Raw genomic sequence first — 20,617 nt, 5'->3', positions numbered from 1 at the left:
AGCACCATTCTGATAGGCTGATGCACATAAATGGGCACATGCACACTCGTATGTAGACAAAACATTTTTTTTCTCTTTGCTTTAGATATTCCTAAAGAATAAATGAGAATAGGTACCCATTTAGTTGATGGTCATGGGTTCAGTTTTCAGACTAAATGTTTGGCTCTTTTGGAAGAACAGAAGGGACATTTAAAAAGCACGTGTTTCAATTGCTTGATTGCAAGAACTGAATCTGTTTTGAAAAAAACATTTTATATATCCAAGGATATTTCACATCCATTATTTTGTAAATACAATTTTGTGTTGCACTGTAGTTGGCTTCAATGATACTGGCTGCTGCTGGGTGGAAACAGCCAAGGTTCTGGGGTTTTTGTTTGTTTGATTTTTGGTTTTTTTTTTTGTTTGTTTGTTTGTTTTGTTTTGTTTTGTTTTTTAGCTGAGTAATTTTTGTTTCTTACCTTTACTGAAACTTGAATCATGTTAACTGAAACATGAATAATATTGGTTCTAGATGTGAGTTTAGGGAATGTTGATGTGGGCTGATGGTGACTCATAATACCTCATCAGTCATACTTAGGGATTTAAAGACTTCTCTGTTCTTTATTTTAGGAAAAGCTTTTCAGCTATCCATGATGAAAATATTCCAAGATCTAAAGGATTCTTAAAACCAAAAGTTGTATTATACCCTTTGTTTTCTACTGCTAGTATGCAGATTGTGTGTGTGTGTGTGTTACATTGAAAGTATGACACATGTCATGGTCAACATGACATTCAATTCAATCATGATACTCAGAACAATATGCAATTGAGAAATTAGGGCTTTTCTGTTTACTTTTGTATTTTCTACCTAATAATTTTAGTCTGTAATTGGTTCTGGCTAACTGAAATTGAGTTAGGTTAAAATGGATCAGCAGGGATTACTATCATAAAATGAAAATTACATGTTTGAAGAGTTTAAGTGAATAAGAGAAACTCCATTCCTATTAATAACCCAGTGGTTATGTAAACTCTTGTATGTATATATCATATTCCTGAAAGGCTCCTGGGAAATAGTGAGCTATTTGATCTTCTAGTGAAAAGTACAACAGTGGCATATAATTAAACTGTATAGGAAGTAACCTGGACTAGAGATCAATTATGTCTTTATCATGCTGATCTATAATATATAACCTCTAGCTTAATTCCAATTGTAAAATGGCTTAAATCGAAGCACTGCTTGGCCTCACAGGGTTTGGGGACCAATAGAAATGAACTACGCAGGAAATGCCTAACCACTCACAAAGTCATTCAGGAAATATTTATTGAATTCTTAATGTGTTTAAGGGGCTTTATCGGGCACTTAGAGGATCATCAATGCAAGTGTGATACTACCCTCCTGTTATTTTCATCCTATTGAAGAAGAGCTATTTTAAAAACCAAGTCATAAATAGATACAGTGATGAAGATTCATTATATACTCAATGCAGTCACTCTCTTCCAGCAGCACCTGATTAGTAAGAGCCTATATGAGTGGTGTGCACCTTATTTATGGACTCAGGCTTTGGACTGTTTGATCCCTGATCATAACCCTTTTGAATACCTAATATAGTCCAACCTGCTTAGCCCTTACAAAACTTGAATTCCTCATCTTCTCTCTTAGATTGTAAGGAATGCTAGGGAAGCTCAGGACCACTCCTAAGCATGGTAACTCACTAGGAGGAAACATGGAGCTTGGCTCTTGTTTTTTTCTAAAGAAAACATTCAGAGCAAACTCAGCAAAGGAAAAGGCTTGAGCTGGAGAGATGGGTCAGTCAGTAAAGTTTTCCTGCCAGACAAAACTATTTGTCAAGCTTGCTTAACCAGATCAATGAGTGACAAGTTCAAGCAGCAATCCTGTCTCAAAGGGGAAAAAAAAATCACATTGATGTCAAACTCTAGGTTTTACACACATGTGCACAAAGAGAAGCATGTATGTACACACATACATAAAACACAAACACACACACACACATAGAGTCACACATGTCAAACTGATTGCTTTAACAAGAAGTGCTGACATATAGGCATCCTCTACCAAAGAACTTACTAGAGACTTGGATTCCAAAATTAGTGATGATCACAGAGTCACTGTCTGTCTGACATATAGTGAAAAGTGAACATTATGAATAAACAATACTGTTTTCAAGAGAACCACTCTTATTGTGTAAATTATTGGTTAGGGCTGCTCCCAAAGCCAAGTTCCTAGATGCCAGTCCAGGGTCAATCTCTTGCATACAGGTCTTTTAGAAGGAGGGAAATTTCAGGAACATATTAACATTTATCTGCACAGTATGGACAGTGCTACTTCACACTTGGCTTGCCACTGATAAACATTACTGTTGTTACAGTAATTATTAGTACTCCATCTTGACTTTCTGCCTGATACTTCTGTTGCAATGAACAAAAAAGATGAAGGCAATGAAAGGAAACTAACTTTACATCCCTCTGCTCCAATGTTACTGATGCAGCTCAGAGTGGAGCTTTGTCTACAGATGGAAAGAACAATATATCCCAGTCCTCTCTCTCTCTCATACACACACACACACACACACACACACACACACACACACACACACACACACACACACACACACGGGAGAAAGAGGGGGGAGAGAGAGAAGGAATGGGTTTATACTGGGTTATGTGCACGAAAGAGGAAATGTTCCTTGAAATTTTTATTGTGCCTATAATTCCCTCCAAATCAATCATGGCTGCATTTACCAGACAGTTAGTACAGTGGAAACTGCTTTTGGCCTCACCTTGGGCCATTAACTAACAAAAGAAGTTGTTAGCCACCCATAATAACCAATTTCACACAGATTATTGGACTTTTATCAAAAGGGAAGAGCTGTGTGAGTGAAGGCTCTCTTTCCCAACCATTCAGCTCTCTTCTCGCTGTATCTGTCCCCACATTAAAGCCAAGATCTGGCTCAGGGTCTTTGCAATAAAATCTGCCCTAAGGTATTGTTTGTAGTAATTAGTTTTGGTCAAACATGATTGACTCGGAACTGGAGCAAATGGGACCATGTTAATCAATTCACCCCACCCATTTTATGTCTGGCATAATCTTAGGAAGGAGGAAGTCATCTTGTTGCCTTGGGCATCAGAGCGCCCTCCAAGACATGCAAGTGACAGGAGATGAGAAGGGATCTCCAGGTGTATAGTCATGTACAGTTTGGGTAAACTGTTAAATGCCTAAGGTTCTCATGAGGCAGCTTGGGAAGGGGCTTCATACCATTTGAGGAATGGAGTAAGAATAGGAATGATGGCTTCTAGTATGGCAGAGCCATCTTGCTAGCAAGGGAAAAATGAAGGGCCTGGCCCCAGGCACAAGACCACCATGGTTCCCCTCTCACTCTGAGGCAGCCTCTTTCTAGTCTGCTATCCCTCCCTGACCAGAGGAACACAAATCATTGAGAGATTTTCTTTGCCTTAACCATGAGTAAATGAAGCATGGAAGAAGTTGCCAATGTTTTCTTGCACCTTGTGTGTTTGTGGATGACATCAGGCAGACCATGTAAAAATAATACAGATTTTTCTAATTTAAAATAATTAAAGTGTCAACCAAGTGTGCATCTGAAGTGCCAAGGTTGAAATTATGTGCTGGTTAAAGAATCTTGGGGTACGATATGTCTGGAGTCAGGGCAGAGCGCTGTAGGCAGAAAGCATTTCCAAGCTACAGATGAATTGATGCTTTTAAGCTTTTCTTTATTATATTTTTAAATTGACAGACATCATATGTTAATTGTGTACAGCATGATGTTTCTCAAACACATGCATAAATTGTGTGATGGCTCCATCAGGCTACTTATCACAAACATTACATCCTAAACTTACATTTTTTAAAAAGTAGACGTTCATTTAATTTAAAAACAATCTTTTTTTACATACCAATCCCAGGTCCCTCTCCCTTCCCTTCTCCCATGTCCCCCACTAACCCCCTATCCCTTTCCCCATTCACTCTCTAGGGAGGGTGAAGCCTCCCATGGGGGAGCATCAAAGTCTGTCACATCATTTGGGCAGGGCCTAGGCTCTGCCCTGTATATCCAAGCTGAGAGTACCCATCCATGGGTAATGGGCCCCCAAAGCCCATTCCTGCACTAGGGATAAATAATGGTTCCACTGCCAGAGGCCACATAGACTGCCCATTTCTCCCAACTGACACAAACCTTCATGGGGCCTGGTTCTGTCCTATGCTGATTCCCCAGCTGTCAGACTGGAATCCTTGAGCTCCCACTTGCTCAGGTTGGCTGTTTCTGAGGGTTTTGCCCAGCATGGTCTTGACCCATTTGCTCATCACTCCTCCTTCTCTGCGACTGGAAACTGGATCCCAGGAGTTTGGCTCAGTGCTTACCTGTGGATCTCTGCTTGTGCTTCCATCAGCTCCTGGGTGAAGGCTCTATGATGGCATTTAAGGTAGTCATCAATCTCATTGTAGGGGAAGGGCATTTAAGGTAGCCTCTCCACTATTGCTTAGAATCTTAGTTGGGATCATCCTTGTGGATCCCTGGACATTTCCTTAGTGCCAGATTTCTCTATAAACCTATAGTGGCTCTCTCTATTGAGGCATCGCTTTTCTTGCTTTCCTTCTCTATTCTTCCCCTGACTTGGTCGTCCTGGTCCCTCATGCTCTCCTTCCCCCTTCCCTTCTCTTTCTCCTACCCTCCCCATGCTCTCAATGTTCTCAGGAGGTGAGAATTCTTAAAATCTTGTTTTAAAGCTTTTTCAAATGTAACACATGTAATTAACTATGATTTCCATCAGAGTACAATAAGCTTCTATGATATATTTCACACCCTTTGACCAAATTCTTACCCGCCCGCCTCTGTCTTCCTCTGACAACCTGTATTCTGTTGCTTGCTTTTGTGAGGTCCTAGATCCCACAGGTGTGGGATCATATGGTGTCTTTTACTCTGTGCTTAGTTTAACTGCACAAGATAGTATCATTTGAGTACATGCATGTGGTCATCTGACAAGTATTCAAAACAAACTCCCAGATGTAAAATTAATATACAGATAAAACTATCACGCAGGTGATTCTCTGCCAGTCTTTTCCTCTCCTCTTTTTATTTTGGGTGATGTGAATAGTCTCATGTCTACCTAAGCTGTTTCAGGGACGCTCCTTTACCATGGGGGTAGTGTAGAACACAGTGTTGTTTATGCTTTCTGAGAAAAGGGGAGAAATTGTATTATTATCATTTGGGAACCTGACATTTGCTTCTCCTCCAATTTAGGCAGCTATGTTCTCCCCTTTCTGTAAAGTGGCCTTGCAAGCCTCTGAGTGGCACTCAGTTATGTCCTCCGGATGATGAGGCACAATGGCCAATTGTTAAAGTGGATGGAAACCAATTAGCAACTGAGGATAATGGAAGAGCCTTCCATATAATTCACTGACCTCCAGTCACAAAGTGGGCTAATTCTGAAAAATAAACTAGGCTGCTGTTTATCATCCTATTTAATGGCCAAGTGTCTAGTAAACTGGCTTTGTCCTTGAATTGGAGGTCCTAAAGTATTCAAGGTAGGTAGGCTCACCACATGTAAATTCATTTCATGTCATTCAAGAAATCAAAAACTTGATTTGAATTTCTTGTTACAACTTTTGCTACAATTAAAAAAACACACACACCAACATTTTAGGATTTGTGATCATTGCTTTTGTTTTTAGGTCATGGCCAAAAAGGTAGAGATTAAAATTCAAGGCTCAAATGATGTGACAGACTTTGATGATCCTCCATGGAAGACCTCACCCTTTCTATGGAGCAGAAAAGGGATGGGTTGGGGGTCAGTGGTGGCATAGGAGGGCGGGAGGGAAAGGGAACTGGGATTGATATATAAAATAAGATTTTTTTCTCATTTAAATTTAAAAAAAAAGTTAAAAATTCAAGGATGTGAAAAAGTTGATGATTTGTCCTGGGAACATAAATACTCTCTCCCTTCTTTTCCCTTAGGTCCAGTGGAACATGTTCACCTTCGAGTTCCATTTGTCGCCATAAGAAACAAGGATGTCAACATCAGTGCAGTTGTGTGGCCCAGTCAAATGGGAACCCTTACCTACTTCTGGTGGTTTGGCAACAGCACAAAGGTTTGGCAGTTTCTCCTCAGTATCAAAGTTGATCTAGGTTCCCATGCTCCAGTTTCGCAACTATTTTGCAGGCACTGGATTTTGGCAAAAACTGGTACATAGTGAAGCTAAGAACACACAAGAGTTGAATAAAATACACTTCCTGGAGTCATGTCTTTACCTTAGTAGAGAAACTTTTAAGTAGATGGTAGAAAGAAAGAGCACTGTGGGAAATGGTACAAATATGCAAGCTCTTTTTCTTCTATTTAAAATCCCAGAGGTGACATTGACTCTGTTTTACTTTAGTTCCTGGGCTTTGTACTGATGTGCTATGTAATAGCCAGGGCATTGCTTGGCATCTCAGAGACTGGATGTTCACAAGGGTCAAACATGAGCTGGATACCTAGTTGTAATGGCAGGAAGTAGAGTTGGATGACATTTAAAGAATCCTCATCAACACCTGCCAGGTGTTCTGCAAACACAAGTTGTAGGGAAAGTGATGAGGTGGCTGTGCCTTAGAGTAAGTGACTAGAATTTTAAAAATGGGCCCACTCCCAGGGCCTGTTGAAAATGCTTGTGTCAAGTGTTGAGACTCTGAAATCTAAAGCCAAATGATCATCAATCGCATTAATGTTCTCTTTTATTGGTTTTTAAAAAGCAACATTGCAATTTAAACAAAAACCATCATGTTTGTTTGTTTGTTATTTGTTCATGTATTTATTTTGGTGCATACTGCAGTGCATGTATAGAGGGCAGAGGGCAACATGCAGGAATAACTTTCTTCTACCTGCCATGTAGAATCCAGTAGTTGAACTCAGTTATCAGGCAGCAAGCACCTATACCTACTGAGCCATCTTATGGGCCCCAAACTCAACTTTTCAAGCATTTCAGGTTTACAGAGAATTTGAGAGCAGCATACAGAGGTTTCTCCCATGTTTCCTGCTCCCACCAATATACAAACTTCCTCTTTATAAACATGATGCATTTATTATAGTTGGTGAACTTAATAGGCAGGGGATAATCACTCAGAATATATTAGGGGCCATTCTTTGTGTTTGAACAAATGTAAGAAACAAAATAGTTGCATTCCTCCATAGTCATCTGTGATTTCCTTCTTCATCTTTCCTTCCTTAGCATTATCATTTGATAATATCATATAGTTAGACTCAGTATGTTTACAAGTTGGATTGTTTTTCAGTTAGGAGTCTGTAATTATATGTTCTCTATATTGTCTCATGTCTTAATAGCTCATTTCTTTTTCTAATGATTTTTCTCAATCTCATATATGTGTGTGTGTGTGTGTGTGTGTGTGTGTGTGTGTGTGTGTGTGTGTGTGTTTGCCTGGATATATCTATATGTACTATCTGAGTGCCTAAAGACCATAGAAACAAGAGGAGGGCATCAGATTTCCCTGGACCTGGAGTTACAGATGATTGTGACCTCATGTGTGGTTGCTGGGAATTTAGACCGGGTCCTTTAGGTCAATATATGTCTTTAGCCAGTAAGCAATCTCTCTAGCCACTACATCTTTACATTCCCAACAGCACTGAAAACAGCTTCTCTGCGAATTTCAAGATTCCATTTTTTTTTTCTGCAGAGTAGTATTCCATTGTGCCACATCTTCTTTATCTATTCTTCAATTCAGGGGCATCTAGGTTGCTTCCAGGTTCTTGCTATTACAAATAATGCTGCTATGAACATAGTTGAGCACATGTCTTTGTTGCATGGATGTGGATCATTTGGGTGTATACCTAAGAGGGGGATTGCTGGGTCCTGTGGTAAACTAATTCCCATTTTCCTGAGGAACTGCCATACTGATCTCCAAAATGGCTGTATGAGTTTGCACTCCCACCAGCAGTGGAGGAGTGCTCCCCTTTCTCCATATCCTCTCCACCATAAGTTGTCATTGGTGTTTCTAATTTTAGCCATTCTGGCAGGGGTAAGATGGTATCTCAAAGTTGTTTTGATTTGCATTTCCCTGATAGCCAAGGATGTTGAGCTCTTTCCTAAGTGTCTTTCAGCCTTTTTGATTTCCTCTATTGAGAATTCTTTCCTCAGTTCTGTACCCCATTTTTTAATAGGGTTATTTGGTGTTTTATTAACTAGTTTCTTGAGTTCTTTGTATATTTTGGAGATCAGCCTTTTATCAGATGTAAAATTGGTGAAAAACTTTTCCCAGTCTGTGGGCTGCCGTTTGGTCTTGTCGACTGTGTCCTTTGCCTTACAGACCCTTCTGTTTTGAATGAGGTAACCCAGTCACAGAAAGAGGAACATGGTAGGTACTTGCTCATATATGGATTTTAGACCTAGAGCAAAGGATCACCAGCCTATAATTCACACCATCAGAACTAGGATACAAGGTGTATTCTAAGATATTGATGTTAAGTCCCTCACAGAAGGGACAAGTCCCCCAGGGCACAGGGGAAGTGGGGGGGGCGTCAGTGAATGGAGAGAGAAGTAGGAGAAAGAGAAGGGGAGGAGAGGAAAGCACGTCGACTAGGAAGATTGAGTCAGTGTAGGAATAGAAGACAGGAGAGAGAGAGGGAGAGAGAGAGAGAGAACATAAAAGAGGGAGCCAATATTGGTTTGAAGAGAAAACTGAACCTAAAGAAGGTCTAGAGACCTACAAGACTGCCACCAACTAACAATTTGAGCAACTGTGGAAAGGCTACCATAAATGTCCTTCCCGGATAGTGAGATCAACAACCCACTTAGCCACCATCATGGAGCCCTCATCTAGTACCTGTTGGAAACAGAAGCAAACACCTATAACTAAACACTGAGTGGAACTAGAATCCAGATGCAGAGGGAGAGGACAAGACCAGGCTGCAGAAACACATAGAGACAGTTGAACTGAACAAGGAGGCTCTAACGGGCCCTCAGACAGATAGCTGGGAATCCAGCATGGGACTGACTCAGGCCCCCCTGAATATGGGTCTCAGCCAGAAGGACTGAACAGTCTAAGGGACCTCAGACAGTGGAGCCAGGATGTATTCCTGGTACACAAAAGGACCTTGCAGACACATCTCCCATGGAGGGATAATGCCTTAACCTAGAGACAGGAGAGGAGTCCTAGTCCCAACTTCAAATGACTTGACAGAATTACATGACCCCACCCAGATGGCATTGCCCTACATGTGGAACTGGGATGGGGTGTTGGGAGGGGAGGGTGGTCAGGGTACATGTGACGGGGCAGAGAGGATAAAAGGGAGGGAGAGAGGGAGAGAGAGTGATCTGGGATCGACATGTAAATTAAAAAATAAATAATTAAAAGAAAAAGAAAACAGCTTCTCTTACTTCATACCTACCCCAGCATTGGATGATGTCATGTTCTGAAGTTTGTCATTCTACCAGGAATACAGTGCTATCTTACTTGAATGTGCATTTCCAAGATGACGTATTAATGCTTACTGACCAGTTTTATATTGTGTTTGATGAGGTGTCTATTGTTCTAAAACCAAGATGCTTGCTTCATACTGTTTATTGTGTCTAAGATTTGCTCATATATTTTACTTAACAATTCTTCCAGCTTTCGCAGATGTATCCTACTGGTTGGCCTATTTCTGTTTTCATGCTCTTGATAATGTCTCTTTGAAAGCTTAGACATTGAAATTTAATGAAGTCCATCTTATCAATCCCAGGCTGCTTTGTGACTTTGGTATTTATCTACAGTGCCCCTGCTGTATATGAAGCTATTAGAGTTCTTTCTTACATGATATTCTAAGATTTCACATTTTGGTTTACAATCCATTTCAGTTCATCTTTGAGAGGGGTAAGGCCTGCACCAGGGTTCATTTGCTTGTGTGTGCAGCTCTCCTAATCTTCCAACTTGATCTCTTGAAAGCTCTGTCTCTGCTATTTTTTTATTTTAACCTTTGCTTCTTTGGCAAAGATAACATGTCCATTCCTCCTCATTGATCGTTTGACTTTCTTCACTCTCACCATACCATCTCCAGCTTGATTTTTGTGAAGTTTGTAATAAATCTGAAGCCAAGTACAGTTTCATATTAATATTGTATTGCCTTGCATAGTTCTTTTTCTTTTCCATATAAACTTAGAATGGGTTTTTGATATCTAAAAAATTACTTTTCAGAATATTTTGTTGGGGATATATCATCCACATGACAACTTGGTTAGATCTAAAACTTTGACAATTGTGATTCTTCCTATTCACAGACATGGAACCTCTCTCTGTTCATTTACTTAGCCCTTGATATTATTCAACAGAATTTCATGGTCATATGCAGATATTAAAGATATCTTGTTAGATTCATGGCTAAGTCTGGCATTTCACTTTTAGTAGTGCCAATGCAGATGACATTGATTTTAATTAAGATTTCACCTGTGCATTACTGGTATCTAATAGAATGATTGACTTCTGTATATTACTATGAATCTTGAAACCGGGCTGTACTGAACTAAAAGATCTAAAGAGTTTGTTTGTTATTAATGCTTTGTGAAATTATTTTTAACACATTTTTATTGATTCTTTGTGAATTTCACATCATGGGTCCTGATCCCATTTATCTCCCTATTGAGGCAGGCAAAGTAGCTGCAGGTTTGGCATTCACCAGTAAGCCAAAACCACGTGGAAATACATGGATTAACAGGGATGGGTTAATAATTAAGACAGAGCTAGCCAATAAGAAACCTTAGTCACTGGCCAACAGCTTTAAAACTAATATAGCACCTGTGTGTTCATTTAGAGCTAAAGGGCAGCGGGGCTAGCAGGGCCAGAAACATTCATGTTAAAGGGATCACTTCATACCCTCCTTCTACCCTTGCAGGTGTTTGCCAGAACACACACACACACACACACACACACACACACACACACACACACACACAGTGTCTACATTGGGTTGGAGTTAAAGGAGTTTCTCTTTGGCCCATGACTGTTAGAATAAGATAAAACCCTTGCAAGTTAGGCTCTAATTTATTAGTTTCTTCTAGGAACAGATTTTTTTAAAGCCATAGTACACTGATGTACTTAGAAATTATCCCTTACCCCCTCTTGCTGAAAGAAGCACTGATGGGAGATGCCATTATGTATATATGTTTCTCATACTGGTTAATAATAAAGCACTGTTGGCCAATAGGAAAGGAAGATAGGAGGGACTAGGAGACAAGGAGGAAATAGGAAGTAGTAGGGAGGAGTCAAGATGGAGAGTCTGAAGAAAGCAGTATGCCGCCGGCTCCCCGGTAAGAGAAAAACATAGATCAGCAGAAATGGGTTAATAATTAAGACAGAGCTAGCCGATAAGAAACTAGTAACTGGCCAACAGTATAATATCTAATACAGAGTCTCTGTGTGTTATTTGGGGCTGGCGGCGTGACAGTAGGACAAGACCAGGTGGCGGGCAGAAAAACTGTACTCCTTACAAAGCACAAAGGCATAATTTTCGGTATTTATGGAAGACCCTGGCCACCTCCTGGCTGTTAAAATTTGCAAAGCTGTGAAGGCCTCCAATGACTCACTGGACCCTCCCTGCAGTTTCAGCTATCTGAACTTTTGTTTACCTTGATAATCTATTATGCCGTTGATGTTGCTCATCTTGGCAAGGACGGTAATTTAAAAATAATACAAGAAACGTGCCCAATTTGGAAGAGGTAAAATAAATAACTATTCAGTTATTAGTGAGGAATGATGATGTGAAGTCTACCTCTATCTTCACTCCTGAAAGGTGAGGCTGGGAAGTTACTCACTTCTGATCTTGTACAGGATGATAGCACAATGCAGTAGAGGATGCATAGACCTGGGACTTAGATTCAGGAATTAGGTTGCCAGAGCGTCTATGTCTTAGATAGTCCTATATGTTTGAAATTGGTCAAGTTGTTTGTCACAAGATATCATTCCCTCCCTCTCATCTTTCCTACTGTAAAAAGATAATGCATATTTAAATGTCACACACTATATGGTCAGCACCTGTATTCATTATAGTATATCATTCAAATTCATTTATTAGAAATGATGGTGAAAGGTAGAAAAAGATTCATGAACCCAGGGGACTTCCAGTTTGTACTATTTCTGCCTAGCAGCTTTAATTTAACTTTGTTGTGTGGGTGATTAATGCTTTTACATTTCTGGATTTTTTTAGAAGGACAATAGATAATCAGGTCTATATTTGGTACAGTAGAAAGTCTCTCACAGTGTACAGCCAGCATCCTAAGTTGGAACACTTGATTACTTGGAGAAACAGACCTCAGACTCAGATCTCCTGAACCCATGCAGCACATGTCACCACTCAACACAAGAATGCTGCATGAATGGGAATGTTTATCCCCATAGTGTTACTAAGCAATCGTTTTTTTTTTTTTTCTTTAAAAATCATGAGCTGTAAAAAGAAAAGAGGAATGAGAAAGTCACTGGGGGGGGGGTATTTTTCCCCTGAGAATGAGAGTTTGGCCTCTATTTGGGGAATTATTTTCTGTTAATGTACATTTGCTTTATCATCTTTACTGAGAAACCACTGTATATAATGAGGCCAATTCTTGGATGGATCTCAACATAGAGATTTACTTGGCAGCCAAAGGAAAACTAAAGATGCAAATGCAAAATGTCTTTGCAGTCACTCTTTTCTCTTGAGTGATGATTCTAAATTATAAAGTGCCTAATAATGATCTCTATGTATGTGATTTAAAGTAACTAATGGATGGTAAAGGAGATTGAAGACTCCAGTCTAGATCTCCGATAATTATATGTTAGCTTGAATTATTGAGTCTTTTTGTCCGAAGTCGGGGAACTAGCATTTAACACCATGGAGTTATGTACTGAAATGTCTTTCACACATACAGATGTTATGGCATATTATGAGATTTTTAAGTGCATATTGACAATACAGTTTTAATTTTTAAGTGATTACCAGAGCTATTCCTTTGGTTAAGAAATTCCCACCTACAAGCTTGAGAATGGAGTGTAATATAAAAGTACCCATGACACAAAGTTTATTACCAGTTGATATTTGTTTGCAAAGAACAAAGCTAGCAATACCTGAAAGGCAGAAGTGTAGGATGATTTCAGAATTTGACCAACTTGTGTTGAAATCCAGACAGATTTTTCTTTGTTGTAGTTCCTTGGTCAAAACATTTACTTTCATTGAGTCTCATTTTTATTAACTGTCAAGTCCAAGTACTAACGGTAATATCTACAATTGATTATCCATGAGCTTTAAGTAAAGTATACTCATGGCTCACTTAGAACATGGCTATACATTTGGGAACATCAGACATTGTTATACACTGATGACATTTACATCTAGGGAGAAAATCTGACAAGGTTCTACAGGTCATATAACTGTCTGTGAAAATAGTAAATTACTACATTTGAAAGAGACATGTTTTCAGTGCTTTTTGTTATCACCATGCTAGAACACATTAATGGGAAAGGGAGCCACATTACACCAAGATTTGGCAAATGATCACCACCATTGACTGAAAAAGGACTGTACTTTGGGGTGTGCTAGTGAGTGTGGTCAACTTTAGACTGTTTGGCTCCCTTTTACTAGCAAACTACTTTTGAAATGAATGAATTCTAATTTTATTTATTCATAGAACTTGCTTTATTTTCTCAATATTCATTATTTTATTTAATCATCAGAACAGCTTTATTTGTTTAATCACCAGGAAAGGAATTTTATAGGGGGCACTTAGGCTGGTAACCTTGTAAGTTAGTTTGGGATGTGGGTGTGTATGCCTGTGTGTGTGTGTGTGTGTGTGTGTGTGTGTGTCTGTGTGTGTTTTTGTATGTATCTACTACACAAAGTAAGAAAATTCACTCAGGTGGTAAATTTAAATAATAATATTGATACACATAAACTTATCCTCTAACTCTATAGCCAGTCCTTATGTTGATGCTATTAATATCAGGGGTAAAAGTCATGTACAACATTATCCCTACCTTCAGAGAAATTATGTTCCATCTGAAAAGGCAAGATGAAAACACACAGAATGATTGGTGCGGAAGTATGATGTACAGATAAATAGAAAATAATAAGCATTTCTGAGACCCAGCTGTTGGCTTACATACCTCCAAAACTATCAGCAGGGGACATGAAATTGCATCAGACCCTCCACAGATCTTTTTCAGAGGGTATTTTTCTACTAGATGTGAAGATGTGAGGAATACAAAGCAGGTAAATTCCATTTGTTGCCTTAAAAATGTAGTCGATTTGATAATATGAATTTAACATCCAGGACAATGAATACGAAAGGAATGCAGTGGGAGCATACACATGCAAGCCAAGTGGGGCATCCTAGGCAGAGATGGATGCAAGCCTTGTGAGCCGCCGAGTGTCACTTACGGGAGTTGTTCTAAGCTGGACCTGAAGGAGCAGCATAGCTGACGCAGAGGGAAAGAAAGATCAAGGTGTAAAAGTGAATCCTTGTAAGTGGCTGTGTCCTGTGTGGACCGAGTCAGCCAAAGCAGAAATTCATTTGGGCAGACAATGGAAGAAAACACAGGTAGGAGAATCAGATAGATTTCTTAAAATATTATATACTTTTTAGTTTGTAATAGATTCATATTTAAGGTAAGGTGATAAGAGATAAAACTACACAGAGCTGTCATGAACATATGATGCTTCAACAGACATACCCCTTCCCCCCGGTGTATCCGTGTGTGTGTGTGTGTGTGTGTGTGTGTGTGTGTGTAGTATTTGTGCATATGTGTTAAATCACTTTTAACTATGAAATTTCACCTCAGTCCATAGTTTTAACGCAGCTATAAATACTATTTTCCTTTATTTCTTTCTTCCTAGTGTGTGTAATTTCTTTTTACATAGTTCTCAGCATGGTATTCTCACAATTATGTATTCTGCCTTTTCATTTCATATGATTAGTACTTTTCATACACTGCTGTATCTACTGAAGGTTCTACATGAGGCAAGCATAATGATTGCATTGTTTGTTCAATTTGGCAGTGGTAGACTTGATCAAGGTGCACATTTTAAACTGGGGAGATTTTATGATGTGCAACATTCTCTTGACTTGCTGGGTAGACTGCTGGTGTAGCCTGTGTCCAGAGACTTCCCTGCAGCTCACTCGTCTATTAGTCAAGTGGAAATCTTATAACTAAATAGTTTCTCAAAGCTTTTATTATTTCTTGCCAGGCTCAGTTGGATAATTTGTGACCTGTCACGTGTGAAGGACTCTTCACTATGAGGATGTAACCCAAAGCCTAGACAGGGCATAAGGTATTATTCTAAGGGGCCCCATTGCAAGCTGGCCCTGCAGCTAGGACAAAGCAGAGGAAGAAAAGTCAGTCGGCTGCCTGCTGGGTTTGTGGGTCTCTGAATAGCCAATTTGCTGAGATTAACAGAGGTCTGGCTTAATAAATGTGTCTGCATGCCTAATAGATTTGAGTAAATGAACCTTAAAATACTTGATTTAATTTAGCATTGGGCATTCTGTACCGGTGGCCAATGAAATACTCAAGGATCCTGTTGACTGTTCCAGCTTTCTGGGGAAGGTGAAATCAGCCATGTTGCCATAACTGCTGATGAAAAACGAAAGCAATTTGGGAAGCAGAATTAGCTTCTGTATTACCTAGCATAGATGCCTGTCTGTGGCCTGCCACCCAGAGACCAAGTATCCCCATCCATCAGAGTTTGTTTGTTGTGGCTCTGTGCCCTGGCTGGCCGCTGTGATGGCTAGCATTCACCCACTTCTGTTCCCTTTGTCCTTCAGCCCTGAACCCTCTCTTAGCTCTGGAACCTAGGGAAGCAGTCAGATGGAGACAAGCTAAGGAGGGAATCAGCTTCTTTCAGAGGAGATGCTATTGAGCAAAATGCCATAACCAGCTACATCTTGGGATAAGACGAGTCTTCCATGGAGGGGGAGGGCCACTGGTCCTACTTTTGGCTGATGAAGATGACAGGGGAATAGTGAAGGTTCCCTGAAGAAGAAGCTAGGGACAGAGGGGGAAGCGAGCAATGAAAGGACTACTAATGGGCGGCAAGCAAGACAGGCAGTGTAAGACATTCTCCACCCCAGGGAGCAGTTCATAGTCTCCAAATAAAAGAAAATAAAAGCACTTTTATTGTCCTTCCTAAAATTCTTTCACCTTGTATTTTGTGATAAAAATTTCAGATATACAATAACATGGTCGTAATTTTGCAAGGAGCCGGTTGTAGTTCCTTGCTACACATATTATGTTTATTATGGAAATGTCAAAGTATGTCTCTGAATTCATGTCTACACATCCATTAATCTTGTTTTTTTTTTTTAATTTAAAGTTGCAACAAGCTGATTTTACATCTCAATCCCAGTTCCCTCCCCCTCCCCTCCCCCCAGTTCCCCTCCCAGTTCCTTCTCACCCCCTTTCAGCTCCCCAGGGAGGGTGAGGCCTTCCATGGGGCATCTTCAAAATCTGTCATATCACTTGGAGCAGGGCCTAGGCCCGCCCCCATGTGTCTAGACTGTGACACTATCCCTCTATGTTGAATGGGCTCCCACAGTCCATTCATATACTAGGGATAATTTTATTTTAAAGTTAAGATTATGTGCTTTGTTATAAATCATATAGCTTGCAAATCCTTGTCTGTGGTTCACAGTTTCTTGAAAGTTTTCTTCTTGAGGAATATAAAATGTATCAACAATAGAGTATGTGAATCTGCAGTGTGTATTTACAGTTTGAAAAGACATGTACTTGGGTAGCCTACCTGTGATGATGCCTTATTGCCATCCTCCCGGTTTCCTTCATGTTCTCAGCCAATCTCCATCCAAGACTCCTCCTCATCATAGTCTAGATTTGTCTGCTACAAAATATCCTAAAAATGTAATCACATAGTACAAGTTAATCTTTTTCATCTCCCATGGTTTTGACAGTCACACACCTGTATTTTTATTGTCACCTATTTAGATGCATGCATTAATATTCTTTTTATTTGTTATGTGAAGATCCTGTGGTTAATTTTTATTTTCTCTTTGGTGAATTTCTAGACTGTCCACATTTTAAGCTGATGTGAATAGCTGCTATGAGTTTTTCTTTAAATGTACACGTATGTTTCTCTTAACTAAACTCCAGAGACTACAGGTGAAGATCAGAAAATGTGAAATGGCACAATCACTTTTGGAAACATCCTCACAGTGTCTAACAAATAAAACTTTCCCCCAAATGGTTTCAGTGCTTTTATGTTTCTACCAAAATAGGATGAGAGTTCCAGTTTGCTTTGTGTTTTCAGCATTACTCGCTACTATCATTTAAAAACAACTTTAACCATCATATCATTACATTTTGATGTCTCATTTTGTTTCCAAATCTGGGGAGGCCTCTGACTCCTAAGAGTTTATATAGTGAACAGTAGTAGTGAGCAAAAATGTTACTGACAGTCAGTTGTTAATCTCTTAAGGCCAATGTCAAAATGAGTTATCAGAGATAACCTAACTCCAAACCTTCATGTTTAAGCCATAAACCCTATATTTTATTTTTAATTGCCACAGAATAACTGAAGGAAATATGTGTAGTCATTTTTGTATCAAATCACTAACGCATGCAATTGTTTCACAGATCTCAGAATAGAAGACTTATGCAGAAGTTCATAAACACTGCAGTTGGCTACTCTGATATTCTGAGATCCAGAGGGTTAACCTTTTCTCTAAACAGATAAAGAGGAGACATAGGACAGATACAGACTTTGACTAAGGTCATTCATAGTGGTGGAGCCACAGTTTTAAGTCACTGTCCTTGTCATTCAAGAGATGGCAGCAGTGTAGTACATATACTCTCTCATTTCATGGCCATGGACCTTGCGTCTTTCCACAGCCGTGGCTGACATGGCTATTCAGAGCTCCAGTTGACTTTAGAATACTTCTAAAAGCAGGGCTCTAGAGCTGGAGAGATGGCTCAGTAGTTAAGATCCTTTGCTGCTCTTTCAGAGGACCGAGATTTAATTCTTGGTGCCCACACTGTGGCACTCAATCAATCCTAACTCCAGTTCTGGAGGATTGGATACCCTTTTTGCCTCTGCAGGTACAGCACATGTCATACACAGAGTATATGCAGTCAAAACATATATATATACATAGAATAAGAATAAGAAAAACATTAAAGAAACAGGACTCTAAACATAGATAGCATCATGGAGTGTAGGACATATCCATTTCTATCTTATCCTTTGTTCAACTCCAAAGATATGTATGTGCCATTATAAAGCAATATTTATGGTAATGCTTACACCTTAGGAGCTGTCTTTAGTTGAGGGGAAATGGTATTTTTTATATATATATTCCCTTCCTTTTTATTCAATAAAGAGTGAAAAAATATATCAGAAGCTTAGAGTAGTGCCTCTGATTCTGTCCAACCACTACCAGCCTGATCGTAAAGGAGTGCTATGGAATTGGAAATAGATGAAATCAAATTAGTTCTTCAGAAGCCCTGTCAAATACAGCAAGCAGAAAAGGATTTCAGTCTTACAGAAAGAGCACTGTCTAAAAACAGCATCTTCAATCCTTTGCATTTATCTGTGCACACACATCCAGCCAATGACGGGTACACTGTGAGTGTTGGCATTTGCTCATGCCCTGAGAGGCAGTCCTGTGCACACTTCAACAAGTACATTATTATTCTGTATCTTGTTGTCCCTGTGTGTGGAGAGGAGAGGGAGTCTGCTCATCTGTGCTTGAGGCATACTTTCATTTTGTGCTTTAGCTCAGCCTTCATCTGTTATCCCTGAGCCTCCACAGCACAGGGTCCTGAGAAGATATGGGCTTTAAGAATACCACCGAATACTGACTCATCCATCTCAAGATCTACCTTCTCTTCTACAAGAACATGCTTACATTCTATTTCTATTTTTGTCCATGATAAGTTTATATCTTTTGCTAAGTCAGGAAGAAACAAAAGGAAAACAAAATCACAACCTGTTATATATGCATGTTTGTATATTCCCAAATATACAAGTATAAAAAATGGGAAAAATGCTTTGTAAGGGAAAACAGATATAATTCAACAAAAATCAAGTGTTAGGCCATTGCATTTGTTTTGTGTATGTTTTCTGTTATAAGAATGTCACTGTGCTTAAGTCAGATGAAGCAGGTCACTTCTTTGAAAAGTCCCTGCAGCCCAGTGGAGTATGGTATAGAACACAAGGAATGATGGATAACAACAGAACACAATTCCTTGTTCCAAGAGCCATCAGATATAGGCCTTAAAAGCCGATTTTATTTTTCCCAGGAGAAAGAACAAGGTGATATGACCACTCAAGAGTGTCACTTAGTTTTCAAATTAAAATTTTAAATCTGAAATTGATTGATATCCTACCCATTTCCTGAAGAAATAATCACACTTTTTTTTGGAAACCAAATAAAATTGTTGTGTTTTTATTCCTTATTCTTTTAAAAGTAAAGAACCCATTGGAGCTGTCATTTTATGAATATGCATGTCCTTCTGAGATTTTCAATTAGGAAGGGAAATCTAGTACCCCATGGAAATTTGAAGGGGTATTGCTGTTCTCTTTCTTACAGCCCCTCATAACCTTGGACAGCAGCATCTCTTTCACATTCCTTGCAGAGGGAACCAACACCATCACTGTCCAGGTAGCTGCTGGGAATGCCCTCATCCAAGACACAAAAGAGATTGCAGTACACGGTAAGTTCTGAACATGGTCATGTGATGTTCTCTTCTGCTCTTCCTATACTAGTGCCAACTACAAACTGGTTTAGAGTTTGCCACATTATAGGCAGAGTATTGAAATCCACCAACATAGATTCCATTGTTTGGAAGAGAGAAATTAAAAAAAAAAAAAAAAAGTAAGCAGATCACAGGTAAGCATCTCTTGTCCCTTGTGGGCTGGCATACACATCTTGTGGTACATGAAGATCACAATATGTTTGGAGAACTTATAAGACAAAGACATTATAGTTGAAAGAAAAGTAAGGTAGAAGACCTATAGAAGGAGCTATGTCTGATGATCTGTTAAGGGGTCTGCAATGTGTATTGTGTGAAATGGGGCAAGTGATCTACAAACCAGAGGAGTAATGCTGCCTATTCTGTAGATCTTATATCTTGGATATACAGAGCAAATGTGGTTTTCCTTTTATAGTTGTTGGAAATTCCAGCATCATTGTCTGTGAAGGCTTTATAATGAGACTAAAATCATTACCTTGCATTACTGCCTAGGAGAATAAAGTAGAGTAAAAGGAGGATTTAGAAGGAGGTTCTATGGAAGGATATGTTCATCTATGAAAATGTCCTTATGAAGGGCATACTATGCACTACTATGCAATACTATGCACTACAAAATCCAGCAATAAAAGTGATTATAAGCTTAAATGAAGACAGCAAATGTGATACGCAGGGTTGCCACCATGTTCCAAACCCTGGAAAACAATTCTTAATTACTACATTTATTTTAAATGAAATTAATGATCCTATGCTTCCATCCCTCCAGCCCTCCCATAAGCTCTCAGACAGTCACTATTATTGTAGTTATATAGATGTGTGTGAACATCTGACCAAGGCATATTTCTCCAGCCTTGCTCCTTCTTCTCTGCCAACCCTTATTAGGACCTGAAGTAAACATTTTTATTGAATTGTAAATG

The 20,617-nt window shown here is 39.4% G+C and overlaps 1 protein-coding gene across 1 annotated transcript in view; it reads left to right on the top strand.

Annotated features, from left to right (window-relative positions):
* Window positions 1-20,617, top strand: part of Sorcs3 (sortilin related VPS10 domain containing receptor 3) — a 602,076-nt gene that overhangs the window by 566,668 nt on the left and 14,791 nt on the right. Inside the window, exons 20-21 of the mRNA XM_051199708.1 lie at window positions 5,967-6,100; window positions 19,541-19,664. Of these exons, the coding sequence (XP_051055665.1) occupies window positions 5,967-6,100; window positions 19,541-19,664 (258 nt within the window). The remainder of the gene's footprint in view (window positions 1-5,966; window positions 6,101-19,540; window positions 19,665-20,617) is intronic.

Source organism: Phodopus roborovskii, unplaced genomic scaffold, assembly GCF_943737965.1.
Source record: "Phodopus roborovskii unplaced genomic scaffold, PHOROB, whole genome shotgun sequence".
Taxonomy (NCBI): Eukaryota; Metazoa; Chordata; class Mammalia; order Rodentia; family Cricetidae; genus Phodopus; species Phodopus roborovskii.
The sequence above is the reverse complement of the archived record's forward strand: the minus strand, read 5'-3'. Positions and strand labels throughout refer to the sequence as shown.